Source organism: Lepisosteus oculatus, chromosome 8 (genome assembly GCF_040954835.1).
Source record: "Lepisosteus oculatus isolate fLepOcu1 chromosome 8, fLepOcu1.hap2, whole genome shotgun sequence".
In the NCBI taxonomy this organism is placed as follows: domain Eukaryota; kingdom Metazoa; phylum Chordata; class Actinopteri; order Semionotiformes; family Lepisosteidae; genus Lepisosteus; species Lepisosteus oculatus.
Window position 1 is genome coordinate 4,384,643 of NC_090703.1, and position 19,688 is coordinate 4,404,330.

Here is a 19,688-nt window from a genome sequence, read left to right on the forward strand (position 1 = left end):
AACGGCCATGAAAATTAAGCAATTTATCTCGAATACAGAGGACTTCAAAACCAGAACTATTGGTGTATCAGCTAAAAGCTGATATTGTCCTACAGCACTCCAATGCAAATCAGAAACAGCTTTCTGCATTCTGCAGCAAATCTCAAAAAGACAGATTTCTGAAAATTCAGACCAAGTTTAGCCAGCTGCCCTCACTACACAGCACTGGAGTAAATGCCCTTTTTCAAAGCAGTCTGCACCACACTGTTCTGGACCTGTATTTGTCTCATTCATGCTGGTGGAACTTGTGCTCCCAGAGTTGCCATGAAGCTCATTCCAACACTTTAAAAGGTAAATTAAAAATTTATGACTGAAGGGGATATTAAGAGTCAGCTGTGTATTCACTCCACTTTAACCTTGCTAATAGAATAAGTATCATACAGCTATGTATTTATCATGGAGTAGGAAAAGACAAGTAATAAAATCCATGGTGGAACAGGAAAACACATGTGCAGATGTGCCCTACACCATTACACAGTTAAGGGATGTACAGTATGCTTGTAGTCCATGGCAGTGATTCTTTCATATACCCTCAGGAAACACATAGCACACAGCACTGGATCCTGATGCTGCCAGCACAGCCTGCTTTGTTTTTCACAGTAGTCCCTGTTGTGAGGATAGCAGCTGGTTCTAACGCAAGATGGAGACTTTAATTCGGCCATCACTACTCATTTCCCTGCAGGACCTGTGATTCTCCGATGAAAGCTCGGATTGGAAGCCCACTTCGCTTGTACAATCAGCATCCTTTGTGACTCCTTGTGTCTAAGAGGAGTTACTATTCACTTCAACTGTCTGCAAAATGAAACGCTAGCAGTTCTAGATATGCCAAGTGTAGGTTTACAGTACAAAGTATGCAGACATCTTTCCTCAGTATTTATTTAGCTGTAATCTTATTTTCTTTAGAGTTGTCCACTGATTCCACCAAAGAAAAAAGCACTCTACATTGCTGTACTCTTTGATTGATATTGAGAGACGAAAACAAGTATGTGTTTCATTTAAAGATTGGATTCTGAAAGTTTTCAAAGCCATGTTAAAATGATTTGGTTTTACAATATATCTTATATTCAAACACAATTGTGACTAAAAATTGCTACAAGCATTACTTTGTCTGGATTTTTTTAAGGTTTGTTCTTTAGTAAGGATATTTTAATACATCCAACTACATAAATTGACTGTGCTTATTTATGGTGTTTATTAAATGAATAAGCAGGATTACTGCATGATTTCATTACTCATGAGTTTATTCCTCATTCATTAGAGACTGTTTATCTTTGCTTTGTACTGTACTACCTTTTTAAATCCCAGTGTAGTTGAATTACACTTTGATAACTGCATTCTGTGTGCACTTGTGACAATATGCCAGCAGTCGTAATGAGATCATAAAATCAAGATTAAGTCTGGCTGAATTTGACTTTCACACTGCAGAACACACTGCAAAAGCTGTTATTCTTACTTTATTTCTTCTGTTTAGTGTTTTATCATTTAGCTTGTGTTGCATCTATATATTGCATTTACCTCTATTAATCATTTTTTAAGGAATCAAATTACAACTGGATCTCCAAAGACAGAAAAACGATCACAAAGGATCAACCGGCACTCTAATCTGAAAGCAATCTTTGGAGAGCTCATTTGCACAGGAGGAACACAAGGACTACGATGTGCCAAGCACATTTAATCAATATGTCGCCTTCCTCCAGTTGCTATGAATGGGAAGAGTGGGAAACTGACTCTTTTTCTAACAGTGTCATGCTGTGTGTAAAAATCAGCAATGTTCCAGCATGCTGGCCAAAAGTAATTGCACAAGGGGAAAAGACACAAACTGTTTTCTGCAGAAACAATGTGGTAGAACAATCAAGTCCAATACGCATCTGGACACCATCCAAATCAGACACTAATAACACTGCCCGGACTCCCTGATTGATAATTTTATCAGGCCAAATCACTTCCAGATGTAGTCACATAAACAGAAAAGGCCTGGCTGGACAAAGTGACTTTGACAATGCTTGGTGAACAAGCAGAGTCATGCTGTGAAGTTCATGCACACAGCACAATGCAGTGCAACGTTTAAAGGAGACTGTGGCTTCTAATTAAACCACCATCAATCATATCTGCTTATAATTCACAGAATTTCAGCCGTAAGATCATTTAGCATTTAGTATACTTAAGGATATTTACTGTGGAAATAAACACATTTGTTATCTTTTGGGTGACAGTGTCGTACACATAAAGCTTATATACTAAAACAATAAATATTAACAATTTTCTCCAAAAAACATTAAATCCATATCTAAACACACAAATCATAAAAGTATTTCACATACATGTTTCATTTAATATCCAAATGTAACAAAATGATCACAACAATGAATAAAATACAACTTTATACAAAGTATAAAACTATCCAAAATTTTTTAGAGTAAAAGTTTCCAGATTTGCCTGATTAAGAGAAACCAAAAACACTGTCTGCTGGGCTTTATCTGTTTTTAATTTAAAAACAAATTCTTCATTTTGTAAGTAAAGACAAATTTTGTCCTACAGCATGTTGCTACAATTGCCAATAAAACAACGAGAGGAATGCATAACAGGAAAATCCAAGCTCCCCTATTATTTAGTTTTCACCAAAGGAGGCAAAGAAAAGGATGTGGATCATTTTCTATATACTGTGTGCAATCCTCCAGACTGTTTTCCAACTGTGAAAAATAAAGGTATTGTACAGAGAAGGAAACACCATCTGAAACCATGTTCATAAGACATCATCTGTCACTTTAGATAGCAATGCACAGTAACGTAATTTGAACAGTTCTTAATTTCTCAATGTATCTACTATAACCTCCTTAAAGACACTGGAGTAATGCAAAGAAGAGGACCGTCCTTTTAGTTTTGAGACACCTAGTTAAAATCAACCTTAAAGTCTTAATGCGAGCCACTTATCCATCAGTTATAACTATATAACATCAAGCAATACAAAATAACCACACATCATAAACATAAGAGCAAGACTTCATTAGTGGGAGTATATTACAAATGTGCACAAATTATATACATTTTTTATTTGAAATGTGCAGGGCTGATCATTCATGATTTCCATTCAAAGCACATTCTGCTTTATTTATATAAAGAGAAATACAGGTTCTTTTCTATAATGGAAAAGAATATCGCTTAGGAAGACAGAAAATGAATATCTTTTTTATTTTTTAAACAGAAAATAGGACATGGAATATTTTTTGCATTTGCTAAAGTAAACATGAATTTATTAGTGTGATAATACGCACTTGAAGCTCATGTACAAATGTTGTTTAGTTTCATGTGATGTTGTTGTAATGCACAGATAAAAATTCACATTCAGAAAATCCTCAAACTGTTCATAAACTGAACATCAATCATTACAGTACGTTCATACAGTATATGTGTACTGTTAGCGTAACATACTAAATGCAGACAAATAATTTCAAACTTAAAAACTGCTGTTAAGGAATATGCATAAAATGACAATAGACCCAAGACACCAGGTTTTACAGTAACAGATTTAAAAATAAATGTAAATTGTATCACGAAAGACAGCTTTCCAGCCACTGCTCTTAACCAGCTTCTCCTGAACCATAAACCTGCATAAGTCTAATTGTACCTAGGGAATTAAAGCACAGCTCTCAGAAAGAGAAGATAAGACCCTCTCAAGCTATAGACTTGCTAAAAACATGTGATGTGCATTTCAATGAGATGAAGGGACTTAGCAAAGTGTAGGGCTGAGTCTTCACTCACTTTGGAAAGCAGCTTCAGGGGTTTTCAAAAGATCTGTCGCAAATCCTTAGCAAAGTACACAGTGGGACAAATGTAAAATTAGGAAAGTAAATTTAAAAAGACAAAATTGCATGTATGAATGCAGGTAGTGACTCCCTTCAGACAGAAGAGGTATATACGGCAGGTTATTTCCAAATTAAAAACATTAAATAGGCGAAGAACCTGTCTGAGAACATTTCCTTCGACCTTTCCAAATTCTTATTAGTCATGTTATAGAAACCTTAAGCTACATAACTGTTTTACATAACATTTTAGATATTCTTGTAATTTACCTAACATAGCTGGGAAAAACCAACCAAATTGATTCCAAAAGCAACGTGCAAACATTTTGAATCTCCTCTCGTTCAAATCTGAGAATCTCACAAACAAGTGACATCTGCCACATTTGAAGCCTGTAACCTTTACACGGAGGAGGGATCAAAGCTATCAAAGGATGAAAGGGCAGCAGTGTCAATCACTAAGTTCATGTTTACGTGTTATGGAATTAGGAAACTGCTAATCTCTTGTGCCATTTTGAAACTGATTAGCATCCGGACCAGCATTTGGCTCAGAGGTGTGGTTAAACATGACTCCCCCCCATCACAACCTGTAGCTAACAAGACCCTGTGTCCTAATTAACTGGCTTAAGCTTCAGGAGCAGATTCAGCTGTTTCACACCCTATGCTAGAGAAGGGAGAATTTACTGTTGTGAGCAATTCCACATATACCTGTGGTTTCTCCATTGCCAAGGGCTCTTGTGGAAAGGTTGCACTGAACTATAAAAATGAAGGTGAAGTTCTCATTTCTGGCATTTGCTAGAGACATGCCAGACATTTGGCTAACAAGAAAGAGATGTACAGAAGGCACTGTATTGCTTTTACCTTCTGCAGACATTAAGGAGCTATTAGCACTTGATTCTCATATGTTTACACTGGATTTTTGTGGTACCAAACATAAAATTAACTGCTTAATTCCCCCAATCTCTTACAGCTATTGCATGTCCATGGATGACAGCCGTGGGGTTGTTGCACTTTTCTAAACGTGAACACGTTCTGACACAGACAACTACAGTTCAGCTACAGTAGATGTTTATGCATCTGTTTATATCATTCCTTTTTTTCCAAATAATTCTTTTACAGCATTTCATTTCACGTAAATTCTTAAACACGCCAGTTCTAAGAGAACCCTACTGTCATCTCCAGAGTGAAAGGTTGAGGGAGAAAGGGATATCTGCCTGAACTATCATGACTGCCTATCTGTTCAAAGAAACTCTTCAATCAGTCTCCTCCTTGGAATCCAGACCCTCAGAATTCTGATGGAGCAGTACTTCTGTATACCACCACATGCTCGGGCCCCACCACATGTCACAACAAAAGAGGAAACCTGATCTGAATTACTGACAGGCATGCTTTTTTTCTCATGCTAAGCCTTTTTGCCAACTGTAACAGTTACATGAAAGATTTTTTTCACCAGAAAAAGGCCAGCATTCCAATGGCAAATCAAAGAAACAAAAACTGCTGCACACAAATACTTTGGTCTTACTCTTCAGCAAATTATAATTATTTATAATTCAGGCAAATAAGCATGAATTACATGTAAGTCAGACTGATAAGCCTGAGCATTAGGTTTTCAGTTCAAATTTTTATGGCACTAGTCATACAGTACAGTACACATGTACTTTAATCATTTTTCAACGATTAAAGAGCTACCCAAACACTAAAAAAGTATTTCAATTTAATTTAGAGAATTGATTAATGAATAAGTCATGGATGTCCATGTATCAGGTCCAGCTTGGCTTCCGCAGGTAGCTCAATGTCTGTATAAACAGATGAAAGACTGCAACAAAGCTCGTCCCTGAAATACAATTCGCCCCTGGCTTAAGGATGCCTGATCATGGAATGGTTCAAATGTTTGGCACATTTTACAGAAAAACTCCTTCTCCTGCGCGGCCATATGTTGCGCAGGTTTGGAAGATTCGGATGTTTAGAGGGAGCAGATGAAAAGACTGCGAGCTCCGCTTGCCTCTCCAGCCTGGTTCGGCAGCACAGCTGTTCCTGGGCAGCCATGCCTGCTTAATGCCGCAAAGCCCCTGACCCAGCCATCCTCCCCAGCCCAGACAACCCAGTCTTCTCGATTTCACTCTGTAAAAAACATTGTTCCCGCTACTACACTGCCACTTGGACTCGTTTCCAATCGCGGTTTATAGCCCAGGGTACAGCACAGGCTGCAATACTTTTCATCGTGAAGGGTTCCTCTTTTTTTTCCCCTCATTTAATGGCACAGTGAAATGAGAAAACATGGTGAGACTAACCGGGGCCTGCTTGGTTTTTCTTCCATCCTGCTGCCTTCCCTCCTCAAATGCGGTGTGAAATTAACTTACCCTCTGGACGTTTTAGCCAATTTCAAAAAGATTATCCTTATTCTGAAATATTGGCCAGGCTAGATAAACGGCACAGTTCTCTCTTTCCCCTTTGCCTTCTGAATTAGGGGACCTTCTCATTTAAATTTCCAGACCTCCATCCTGTTAAAATTTCCACCTCGTCACCTATGTATGTTTAATTAAGTTTCAAGCTGTGCATCATAAATGACATGGGATTGCTATTAGTGCTAGCAGGAATAACATCATTTGTATTCCATGAGATGAAAAAATTCTAAATATCTAAAAAAAAGTCCTGAGGAATATGAGGAGTGTCAGTATTACAGAACAATCAGAATCCTCTTCCTTTCAACATTTTAAGTTATGGACACTAGCCATGACAAAACTTTCAACATATTTTACTTGTTGAAAACTAATTGTATCATTTACCCTGTGGATGGATTTGAAATCAACAAGAAAGTATTTTATACTATTTTTGTTTAGCTATACAGTCTATGATTATTAACGTGAATTAAAAAAAGGAAACTTTCAACAGTCTACAAAAAATGCTAAAAAAACTGTCATAAGAACTATATGAACAATAGTGTTTTATTTGTTGTGTTTTTTTTTAAAAGATTAGTAAACTTGTATTTAGCAGAAAATAATTATTTGGAGCCTCTGGGAAACTACATTCACAATAAAAATGTAACAGCACAAAAGCTCTAGTATTCACAGGTGTTATTAAGACAGAATTTCCCATTAAAAACATCAGTTTTCGCTTCCACGAGATATCAAAGAGATATCACAGTTTCAAGCTGCTGGCTGTTTTACAGACCTGTTGTAAGTCATTAATTGCTCTCTGACATATGCGCTGTCAGAAAGTCAACGCTGTGCCCTGCAATCTGGTGGCTTAGGAAGAATAAGATGTGGTTACAAGGATGTCTTAATTAGGCACTGCTGGTTGCCCTGTGCTAGTACCACTCTGCAGAACAACTGCAGCCTCTCCTAAGAATAAAACAATATCTAATAAAATAATCGATTGGTCCTTTTCAGCTTCTCTTTGACTTCCAGTGCATTCTGTTCAAGAGCAATCTTTGCAGAACACAATGTAAGCTGCATCCTACAGTAAATACGTATGAAAACCGCCAATACTCCCATCAAAATGGGGTTACAACAAATCTAAGGTAATGTATTGCATATTAATAAAACTGACTTCATTTTTGCTGATTTCCAGTATGGTGGTTTAAATCATAAGAGGGCTACAGAGAATGCAAGTAGTACAGAATTTAAAAAATCCATACTGCACTGAAGGAACACATACATCTTTTGCTGTAACTTAATTCACAGCCTTAATTATATATTTTCTCCTCAACCCCTTTATCACATTAAATAACAGAATTGCTTGAACATTTCAGATGAAGCGGTTATATAATCAAACCCAATTGAGAGGTCTATTAGGTTGCTAAGGAGAGACCAGAATTAAGAAAAGAAACTTGAAATTAAACTGCAGTACTTCAACATCAGAAAGAAAGCTAATTAACTGTGTTAAATTAAACTGTAAAATTACATAAAGGACAAAGTGGAAAGTAGAAATGCATATTCAATCAATACAAAGTAAACCTAAAGCAAAAGAGTGCAGATGGTTTTGAGCTCTTTTTTTGGTCCCATTGCGCTTGGTGATTTGGTCAATTTCTTTGTATTTTAATTGTTCACTGACAATCTTGTGTGGCAGTCAGACAATAAGCTGAATGATTTGTGACCCCAGACACTTTTTCATGTGCCACCACCCACTGGAGCTCCCCTACCTTTACCAAGCTCGGGGGGTATCTGAACTGCAAACTGGGCCAGAGAGAGCAGCCCTGAACAATCAACACACACCCTTTTCCAACGCAAAACACTCCCATAGGAAGAAAAAGCCTCACAGGCCCGCAGTCGGTGAGCAATGGCTCTTGTCCCAGTCGAAGTGCCGGCCTCCATTTCTGTCAACTGCAAGGGGGCAGTGTGATCTGATCGGCCCCGCGAAGGAGAATCCACATCGAGACGCACCTTGGACGAATGTAACCTTGGAGGAGGAGCTAAGCACAAGGCAGGAAGTGTAAGGCCGAAGTGAGTCTGGCCAGTCTGAAAGAGCGAGGCCCGGTGCGGGACTTGATGGAGCATATTCTCATCACTGGGGTGCTTCCCACCAGGCCTGAGCCACGCTGGGCCTGCTCTCTGCGCACACTCTCGCTCTCGCACTCAGACAGTTTTTGCCGCGGAACTGGAGAGAATATTATGCACTGATTTGTTTAGCCGGCTCCTTTCGCTGAAGTAACGTTAAATCCAGTCACCCCCCAGGAGGACTTGAGCAAACAATTCGGATAAATCCTTTTTCTGGTTCAGTCGCAGAGTGTAATTGGCCTTAAAGGCTGTGTGTTTGTGAAGTTCCTGATCAACATATCCCTGAGTCTTATAATTCTCTTCACATAGAAATGCAATATATTTAAATGGAAAGTTGGGTTAGGATCGTCCAAACCAACCCTATGCTACCCTTTTTATCTCAAAACCTGCTTTTGAGAGAGTGCAATGTGAGTTCTATGAGAGCTCAGGGTTGCATTAGAGAAATGTACCAGTTTTAAAGAGTCGATTATTTTCATTACTGTATTACTACTACAGCTCCTGTCTTTCTCCATCGCCTGCTTCAGTCTGGGGAAGAGGAAGTGCCTGATCATCCAGCTCTGGTGGAAACTGTCTGCTGATTGGCTTGGTGCTGCTGTTGCCAGAAGAGGACTAATCTAATCCCTCACAGCTTGGAGGGCAGGCAAGAGCTGCCTTCTGATAAGTGCAACCTCATACATCACACTTCTATGAATTAGTACAAATGTTCAAAGAAGTGATTTAAGACCCTTATGTCTCATGCTAGATTGTTTTCATTCCTAGAAATTCAAGAAACTAACTCTAGTAAAAAATAAAACAAGTTGACTGCTAGCTCTTTGCTAGCTCTACTTTTCTTATGAAACTACAGAGAGGAGGCATCAATGTAGGTGCAGTCTTTGGGCACTTTTACAGTATCCCACAGTTTATCATAATGCTCCAGTTATCACTGAATGCCAGGAAGCCTCAGCGTGTTTGAAAGGGTCCGGCATCCAGCCCGAGCAAAGCAAACTTACCGCAGAGCAGCTGTGCACTGAAATGAATCAACATGCACAAGGAAACCCTTGGAGAACATGAAGTCAGCCATAATTCACAATTCTTTCCACACTGCTCTGCCTACCACTGTCTCGGGGAGTGTTTTTATCTGGCAGCTCTCGCCTTTCATTTCCCGAAAGGACGACTGCAAATCAATGTTGCCTTGATAAGACTGCAATGGAAGAGTGAATTTTATCACAAACGGCTTTCCATCTCAGACTGATAAATACATATGAAAGCAATCTTAAAACCAAAGATAGAACCCATAATCTGTTTTAATGAAATTATTTTCACTCTTGTTTAGGATATCTTTTTTGCTGTTAACTCAGTAATGCACAAGGTAGTGTTTAAGACCAATCTTGAACCTATTTGCAATATTTCTGATATTTTCCTACAAGAGCTGCCAGCCCTGACACATTTCACCTATCAGCAATTAGCTGTTAACAATACTGAATTCAAGTACTAGATTTTCACCCATTTGGACTAACCCAGTTATGGTAAAATAATAATGTTGTTATGAATATGAAATACTTTTCTACTGTTTGAATATAGACTATGTTTTCTTATAATAATTATTAATTTTGACTCTATGAAATTTCTGTGTGTACAGATACAGCAAAAAGCGCCTCACACTGCAGTCACCCAGATTTGATATGCTACAGCCCTGTACGTTCTGGAGCACAGTGGGTGGCAGTACATTGCCTGAACCCAGACTGATCATGCCCCTGAAGACTGGGCATTATTTGTATGTGGTTTTGTCAGTTCTGCACTGCTGTTTGTATTCTGTACATGAAACATGGATTGAAAATGCAGAATCGCTGAGACTGCTGTCCCTGTACCTGTTGCAAGGGCTGAAGCACTGATTCAGGTTGAAAGGTTCTTGGCTGCTCTAAACTGAGAAGTCTACAATAAAGGTGGGTGGTGGAAATTTCTAAATATAAGTCAAAAGGAATTGAATACAGTCTTGAAGAGTGCCACAGGTTATTTTATGAATTATGTTAACTAGCAACCAAGCAAGCAGGATGGGTCAAATTACCTTATCTGGTTTCTAAAGTTTCCTAGATGTTAAATATACAACATTCCAGTCGAGGGACTGATCACGAGTTTGTGACAGAACCTGAGACACATTTTGCTGAAATCCAACAGGACCTGACCCGGCTCCACTCTGGAGCTGAACACCTGCTACGTGAAGCTTCTGTTCTCCAGCAATCCATCAGAGAGATTTTTTTCAGTGGTGCAGACTTAAAAAGTATTTCCTGTGAAATGCCAGGAATAGTTTTTTATGTTTTTCCAGCTATTAGATGTGGGGAAATATGCTGGTGTCTGCCCTGAGGCTTTACAAGGAACTGTTAGCCAGTTTTTGAATTAGTGGAAGTTCTAAATTTAAAAAATACCAAGGGGCTTACTTGCGCTGAATTATCACAATGAAAACTCCACGTTTGTCTGAAAAAACTTGTGACATGTACCATGCAGAAAATTAAAACAAAGGTAAAGACCCGTTATTGACCCAGATATCAATACAGACCTCTGTAAGAACAAATGATGTCTTTTGTAATGCAGTATTACAAAAGTAATAACGATTAAAGGCTGAATGCTTTGGGTAACAGAAACATTTGCAACTGTTTAACATCTCACACTTTTCAGCGCAAACAAAACCTCTGTCAAGAACATTATTGTTCATTTTGTATTAACCTGTAGATTGTAGGAATTGTGCTCCTTCTAAGGGTTTATCTTCTATTTGGTCTTTTTCAGACAAAAAAGCAATACTAGCAGAATGACCAAGAATAGGGAGAATTAGAGTAGCCCTTGTAAGAGCCAAGAACAGAATCCTGAAGAGCCTCAAGAGAGAAAATTGCTTTCTAGAGACCACATAATATGGAGTAAGTGATATCACTGTAGGTTTGGACTGTCATCTGAAAGCACATTCCTACAGAATTAGGTTGCCATCAACAGCTGACTCATGCACAAAGGGCAAGCAGCCCACTTGAACCTCCTTCTAATAAAAGACTGAAGCACTGATGAACAGGCGGTCTGTTTAACCCTAGTGTTGGAACTAATTTAACCCCCATGTGGTCTGTGTTAGTCAAGAGTGACATCTGTAAGATGAAAGCAAAGTAAAGGCTATGCAGCTGGCAAAATCAAATACAGAGAAGTGATTGTTGCAAGGCACTAGAAAAAAATGTCATACTGTGATATTACCTGGATATTGGCTATGAATCGATTTGACGCTGATAAAATATAGCAGCACTGAGAATTTCAAGGGGAATCGATATTTGTGTTTTAACAGTTTATGTTAATTTTCTTTGGAGACTATAAAAATAAATTAATTTCAAATGCACTGATGAGAAGTAGTTTGCAAGAAATCCTCCCAGAATGTTAAATAATATATAGAAAGGACAATGATTGCTGTATCAAATAATACAAATAAAATGACACTTTACACATCTGACCACTTAGTGACCACTTCTTCACTAAGTTGCAGTAACACCAATCTAGTCAGATATAAAGATATCTGAACAGCATAATGAGCGAGGCCTCCTGTCAAACCCAGGAAAGGGTCAGAAATGAGTGATCTATTCTTTCAGAGCAGAGCACAAAACACAATTTAGGATAATAAACATGCTAAAGTGCTGGGGACACTGGACAGCAAGCATTTCTATAAAAGCACAATCTGAATTTCCTTATTATGTTCTTAATCATTATTATTATTAACACTTTATTAATGTCCTATTAATCTGTTACTGGTTATGAGGCATTTATTCAGAAACGTGCAACTTGCAAGATACCCAACATATCCATCCTTGCAATGGAAATGGAAAGAAGAAGAAAGCTACCACTGTGTTTGATAGATAGGTGCTGCTATGCAGTGGAGAGACTGATAAATTTGAAGGGCTGATAAAGAGACACCAAGATTAACAGGCTGACAAAGCCCAACCGGCAGAGACAGATGAACAGGTGGATTAGATAGATTAAGTTGATTAGATATATAATACAGTAGTTGGAAAGTCACTTGACCTAGTCACAGATAAAAAAAGCCAAGGTAAGGCCGCAGAGCTGTTGTTCTGGCAAGGACTGCTGTGCTGCAAATGTCAGCTCCAGATACAGATTTGGCGCAATGACCCAATCTTGCGCAATAGCTTGACACAATAATTGCACAACTGTTGTTGTTAAATGTCTCTGTATACTCGTTTGAGAAATTAATTTGAGCCAAATAAACAGTACCACCTTGACATATACTGTAGCACTATGCTTTTTGGAAAAATGACACATAATTCTTTATTGCAAGGGAAAAAAAATGGCCACATGCATGCAACATAGAATGGCAGCAAAATCCAGAACAAGATCCTTATGAGTTTAAAATAATAGGAAGTCACTTCTCATAAAAAAAATGACTGGTACTAGATTCATCACCAAGGCTCATTTATTCTTCCAGCAATGCAAGGCTCAAAATGGTTCATCCATTTTCAAAATGTACCTGGCACAGATCATTCAATCCTACACACTCTGTCCAACTTGACATCATGAATTAAATTTGATTCAGCTATAACCTGGCTGCAATCAGGTGAACTCTCCCTTGACACCTGCCAATCAACATGACTGTTTTGTTTGTCTTTGCCAGCTGCAGCTTGGAGGGTGCTCTAAGGGCAGCTGTCAGTCAAACCCTCCAATAGGTCTTGACATTAACCACTCTGCCAGATAATTTTATGTAGCTGCAATACACTTCAGCATTCAGAAAAGAGACATTCCTATTTTCCTCCTCTTACATCTAGTAATATTACCTGGAACCGATGCTGAAAGCAGCCAATAATATCACTCAGTATGACAATGTTTAGTGAAGACCTTGTAATTTCAGAATTGGATTCCAATTAAGATGAAAAAAGGGATGCTCTGCTTCACATTCTATCAAACATGACAAGTAGCACCTTCATTCCTATTCTGGCAAACAACAAAAAAGTCCACAAAGAAAGTCTTAAAAGTAAGAATTGAAAAGAATTAAACATGGCACTTAATGAAAAATGACTGTCAAGAAATTGTCATCCCCGTGCTGCATAATAACAGCTTACAAATGTAGTAATTATTTTCTGACAAAGGACTCTGTTGTATGTTGAACAGCGAGTAGCTTCATTTTCCTAAGCTATTCTCATCAAAACGCACCGTGGATGCACTCATTCTGTACGCAAAGCTGTCAGCATTGGAGCCTTGTACTGTCTTGCTAGATCTGGGAAGATAAACAAGACCAGACCTTGAACTGATGTTATCCAAGGCAAGTCAGGTGAAGTGTTTTTCCCCAATGGCACCAAGGTCCATCAATGCCATAACTCTTTGAATGCAATGTCCTGTAGGATGTGCCAACCTGCCAAAAGCTCTCAGCACCCTGAATGCAAACTTAGTGGGACCTTTTAAAAATAAAAAGCCTTGACAAACTTCAGAAGGTCCAAATTCACACCCGGTCTCATCCTTGAATATCGATCGCATTTCCTTTTGCTTTTAAAGACACACATTAAAACACCTGACAGACTAATGTAAGAGAAATATGTACTGTAGGTATAAATGGCAGCAGTCCATCTCCCTTGTTTTTCAACATATTCAGACAAAAAACCAAGGGGAACACAATGTAGATGAAATAAAGGATCATAATCATAGAAGATTAAATCATTTATATGTACAAATTCTGATACAAAAAAATATTCAAAATGCTTGTAAAGGAATAAGATCTCAATTTATTTAAGAATTTATCATGCCTTGACTACTGGATTTTCAAACATCGATGATAAATTGTTTTTTGTCCTTAGTGCCACCTTATTGAAAGAATCGGCTCAGAGAAGCAGTAGCACTGTAATCAAAGCTGTTTCCATGTGCTAAACATTTTTCAGCATTTGCTTTTGCAAATTACATGCTATAGCAGCACATGAGAGAAAGAAACATCTCCCTTCCTCTGTTCTGTAATCCCACCATTTTAGGTCCCCTTAAATTCTCAATCCTGCAGCCTCCCTGCTCACAAAAATAATTTAAATAGGCTTAAGAGGAGATTATTGTCACTCATGCAGTGGAAAGGGGTTGAAACGGCCTTATCGATTTCCCAGACAAATGCCCTGTCATTTACAAGTTATAAACAGAGTTCTTTGTTTCATGTTGTTTCCAGTAATGGTGCTGTCCACAATGGCTTTAACATTTGTGAACAGATATACTTTCACTTTGTGTTCAATGTGTGCATTCATACAGGATGCTTTTACTTAAATGCTCTACAGCTGGTCAAATCAGTGAGGGACAGTTTCTTTAAACTGTAAAGTAACAATACCCATTTGTTACGGATTTAAGGCACAGTATAGATGTCCTCTTTAAAGAGGCAAATGTTCACTGTAAGAGGAAAAACTGCAAAGGGATCCACTACAAGAGAATAAACAAGAAAGCAACATTTTTAGAATTGATTCGCAGTGATAGTTTACGCTTTAAAGAGTCATTTCTGTGTATGTGTGAATTTTCTCTGCTTTAGAAGAATTTCTTATGCATGTTCTATGTGCTGCATTTTTTAATTCTAGCACTATTTTGAAACAAAGTAACTGGTTCATTAATGCAACTAATAAACTAAAAAATGTCATTTATTTAGAAAAATCTCACATTCTATCTGAATCCATTTAATTGGCTAAAACAAATATATTTGTGCAGAATTAGGACATTTTCCTAAATCTATGAAAGTGAAAGTAAATCAATGTAACACCTACTGTAGCTCTGGGTGTAAAACCATGCTTCTCAGCTCATGCAAAGACAGTGATAGGCCTATATCATTCCAGTATTCCAAGGGCAAAGCACTTTCTGGTCATATAAACAGAGAAGAACAAAGGCTAAAGACTAGAATTACTGGTGTATCTTCCTTGTAACATTTACACCAAGCTGGTGTTAAAACGATGCACGAATCAGTGAACAGCTAACCTTTAAAAACATACGCTGGAAAACTGACTATCGAGGGAGCTTTTACAGATAATTAATTGATTTGTCACAATAGCATGGAAGACGCCTCAAAAGAGTTCCTAAACAGTTCAAAGCCAGGGGAAAACTAAAGAAAACTGACACACTCATGTTATAACGGTCCCTGGGGCTGGGAAGCAAGCAACTGAATAAACCACAAAGACAAGTGCGAAGACAAGGACATAAGATCTTCCCAGTTCCACTGACATTTCATAGAGTACAAAAATAATTACAGAACACTGAAGAAACACCATCCACAACAACAGAGTTCTAGTTACACTTCTATTCAAACAAAGCAGATTCACAATCTTCCCAGAGTGCTCCTCTTCTGACCCATGTAAAGATATACCGTAAATGTAAAAAAAATCCACTCCAACATACTGTACACGTTTCTGAAATGAGAGCAACAAATCTAGAATAATAAAATGTCTTGCTTCTCTGGGACACTAACATCAGACAGAACTTAAAATGTTCCGTTTGCATATATATACAGTATAATAATATGGAATATTTCAATGAAGCTTATACAGTGGAGTGGAACCGGTCGAATATAAAACCCACTTCTCTAAGCAGCCATGAGCATGGCCCAGAGGAGTGTCAAATCCAGCCTTCCAAAAGCAAGGCTTGGAAGAGGGCATTTATGAACACTTTTCAGAGGTTTAAGAAGTTTAAACACCACAAAACGCATCACAAATAGTATAAATCGGATGGCCGTCATAAAAGAGGATATCAGATGTCAGCAGTAAAAGAGAACAGTCAAGCCATAGGCACGTTTCCACCTGCAGTCTTCGGAATCAAGTGTGCTATCTAGTTATGTCTTACCTGTTGGAGGACAAAGCCTCAATCTGAGAGTGCAGCACAGCTCCATCATTTGCTCGTAAAATGGCCTCCAGGTTCTCTTCCAGGACTTTCTTGTGCTGCTTAACTTGTCGCAATACCTTTTCAGCATCTTCAAACATGGATTTTGGAGCCTTGGTTTTTTGAAGGACCATGGGGTCAGATGACTGGGGTAGGGATGCTGACTTTAAGGGATGAAGCGAACCTTCCAGCTGAAATAAAGAAACTCAGTTGTCAAAAAGAAACATTTATAATGTCGGTGGCTTCTAAACTGTCAGCTGTAAAGTCTCTTCTTCCGAACATCAGTTTTCTAAAATGGTTAATCTCTACAAAAATGAATATTTTAAAATAGTTCTAAACTATGACCCTTAAGACATAAAAGGGTTTGGACTGGGCTGCAGTGTGTTAGGGTTCTCGATTTGCAACTAGAAGGTCATAGGTTCAAAGCTCAGGTGAGACACTGCTGTTGCATTCTTGAGCAATGTCCTTCACTCTGAATGCTCTAGTATATAACCAGCTGCAACTGCGGATGCATATGTAACCAGTATGTCTTTGGGCTTTGCGAGGATTCCCACAAGAATCCAGGGAGAACACACGAGCTGCGCGCACACAACACCCCAGGAACTGAGCCCAGGGCCCCAGCGCTGCAAGGCAGCAATGCTCACCACTGCGTCACTGCGCTGCCCATGCATTACAAGACTCCTGCTTTAAATAAGAGCTGACATCAGTAATAAATAGCTCATACAAATACAACTTAAACTTCCAGATATACACCTGCATTTATTAAATTCGTTTGTCTATTTCTGCAGAAGACCAGTTCACTTCAAACAGGAAAAAGAAAAGGTACTGACAGTTCCTTCTCCGTACAACTTTGATCTGCGTTACTAAATAATATGAATAACAAATTGGAATCCCACTCAGACTGTCACTATGGGCCAGTGCTATGCCTGAGCAGCATTCAGGCAATCCATCTTGTATCTATCGTCTCCAATTTGCTATTTTTAGAGTGATTAAAATGACATTACGACATCCTTAAAGAGTCTGCTAGGCTTGGTGCAATTTATCTCAATACAGCCCTTCCTCGCATTCTGTCGACCGTCTCATTATGAATCGCGAAGCAGGTTGAAGCCCGCCAGCCTTGCACCCTTGCGGGTCCTTGGATGGGTTTTTCTTTTTGCGCGGTAATCTTTCAGAGCGCAGAAGAAAACACATTAGCAGCAGACACTGCCTCAAAGAGCCACACCCCCATTTACATCTGCCATACAAAAACGTTCTATGCAGTGACTTGGCTATTGTGGAGCTATTTACAGCACCTTATTTTAAATAACCTTGTAAACAAATCAAAGAAAGAGGCCTTAATACTTGAGCATTATAAAAAGATAATTGATGTCACCCTTTCAATCATCTCTTGTGTTTTGCTTTATGAAGACTTTCCCATTAACTGTGCTCCGTGAAGACCTCTTGCTACCGAAGGTGATCGATGTGAGCAAGCTATTTCTGCAGAGAAAGGGAGTGCAGTTTCCTATCCGACACGAGAGTGCACATTAAAGCTTGTTGATTTCTAACTGATTTTTAAACAATTTGTGCTGGGACTCAATTATTAAGCAAATCTAGACTTTAGACAACACAGCAGAAAGCCAAATATACACATAGTACACGCAAATTGTATGTGTCCTAACACAGACAATATTCATTCAAGACAATATTTTGTCTAGAAAAACAAAACATCAAGAAAGAAATGCCTGTGTGCATGAGGTCCTCTATGCACTTGTTTCAAAACAAATGTATGCTTTACTTTTAAATGTATTCTTCTTGCTTTGCAAACATTATTCACATTAATTAAAGTGCATTTATCCTAAAAAAGAAATGATATTGAAATCAGGCACTCTTCCCCTGAAGGGTACTGTGCCTTTCAGTCTTTCGGCCAGCGTGCACCCTGGAACATGAGCTCTCGATGCACGAGGAAGCACCAAGAGCTCCTCAGCGCCTGTCGGCACACGCAGCAGACACCGAGGAGAGGGCGGGCTGGCAGGATGCTGGTTGCCATGGGAACTCACCGGGGCGGGCGGGGGAGGCGGCGGCGGCGGTGGCGGATCGCTGGCGGCTGGGCCGCGGTTCGGCCTGGCCTGTCGGCTCCGCTCCAGGGGAAACACTTCAGGAACCTGGACCAGTAAATTCAAGAGAAACCCTCAATGTGCATCTGCAAACTGTAAAATAAATGATCTTACTGAAAAAATATTTTATTTACTGATAATATACAATATTGACCACTTCCACGTATATTCTGTATCTGCATTTTTGTAGAAATATGCTCCTGCAGGGACAGCTCGACACAGATGAATCATTAAAGGACACACAAGCAAGATGTTTGAAAGCAAGATGCATGACAGCAAAAAGTACTTAAGTTCCTCACAACTTATATTCCTTAAAAATGAAATCATAACTCTGCATTATTGGTATTTGAGCTCCAATGGAAAACCTGTCTTCTGTCCCAGTTATTAAACAGCAAGGACTGAAAACAAATGGGTCAGAATAAGAGATTTTCCTCATATGGGGAGGTTTGCTTACAGCAGCATCCTTTCGTGTTACAAGGGATAACTGGGGGGAAAAATGTCCTTACAGTAGGAAAAGTTCAATCACATAAAAATGTACGGTATGAGAAATATATGTCCTTAACACAGAGAAAAAGAAATATGTTTCTAATCTGCTAATTTCCTACAAAAATTACTTGAATATATTGAACACTAGCTAATGTACGTTCGATAAAACAGTGTTCCATGTATCTGAATGAATGTTACTGTTTTCTTTTAATTCATTCTTCTATACACATATACATGCATTTTTCTGATGCTTTAAAAAAAATCTTTTAGCAGAATCTTTCATCTAGAAGAGTCATTATGCATCATTATGAATCCATCAAATTGCCAACATACAGCTACATTTACTTAAAAACAATAGTGAACACCGATTTCTCAACTTTTCTTTTAAGGAATAATTCCCATTTTCCACAAAAGAAGAATACCACAAACAAAAACGATGTCAGCCTCACAGCAAAATCCATATAAGCCTGCTGCTTTAGACCACCTATAATAAGCTAATACAATCCATTAAGCCTCACTCGCACTGCAGGAACCCAATTTCAGAGTGTGAATTTTATTATTAGTGTTGGAGGCGGTCAAAACATTGCTGCTTTCAAAATAATTTTTACATCTGGGGTAGGCTACAAGCGAAATGTATCATTAGACATATAAATGACTGAGCTTAAGAGACCAACCTTGGACTGCTGTTCCAGGTTAGATCGCCACTCTTTCCCTTCCTGAAATAAATAACATTGGTTCAATATTTATAGAATATATAAGGCTGATAACATTATTAATGTTCTCAGATTATTTTAATAGCTCTCTTAATAACTGTGATATCTGCAAATATGAGACTATCAGAATAGTTTCCTTAGCTCTTAACCTGAGCTGTGTCTAGACCTACAATGCTCCTGTAGTTAGGTTACAGTCATGAATCTGGTAGAAATTATTTTTCGAAACTGTGT

The 19,688-nt window shown here is 38.5% G+C and overlaps 1 protein-coding gene across 6 annotated transcripts in view; it reads right to left on the minus strand.

Moving 5' to 3' along the window:
• kiaa0586 (KIAA0586 ortholog) overlaps positions 1 to 19,688 on the minus strand; it is a 175,393-nt gene that overhangs the window by 70,188 nt on the left and 85,517 nt on the right. For 5 of the 6 annotated variants that reach the window (XM_069193031.1, XM_015350114.2, XM_069193030.1 and 2 more), the window contains 3 exons: positions 19,419 to 19,460; positions 18,202 to 18,306; positions 16,130 to 16,356 (listed from right to left, as the gene is read on the minus strand). In XM_069193031.1, the coding sequence (XP_069049132.1) occupies positions 16,130 to 16,356; positions 18,202 to 18,306; positions 19,419 to 19,460 (374 nt within the window). The remainder of the gene's footprint in view (positions 1 to 16,129; positions 16,357 to 18,201; positions 18,307 to 19,418; positions 19,461 to 19,688) is intronic. The other variant, XM_069193029.1, reaches the window with a different exon arrangement.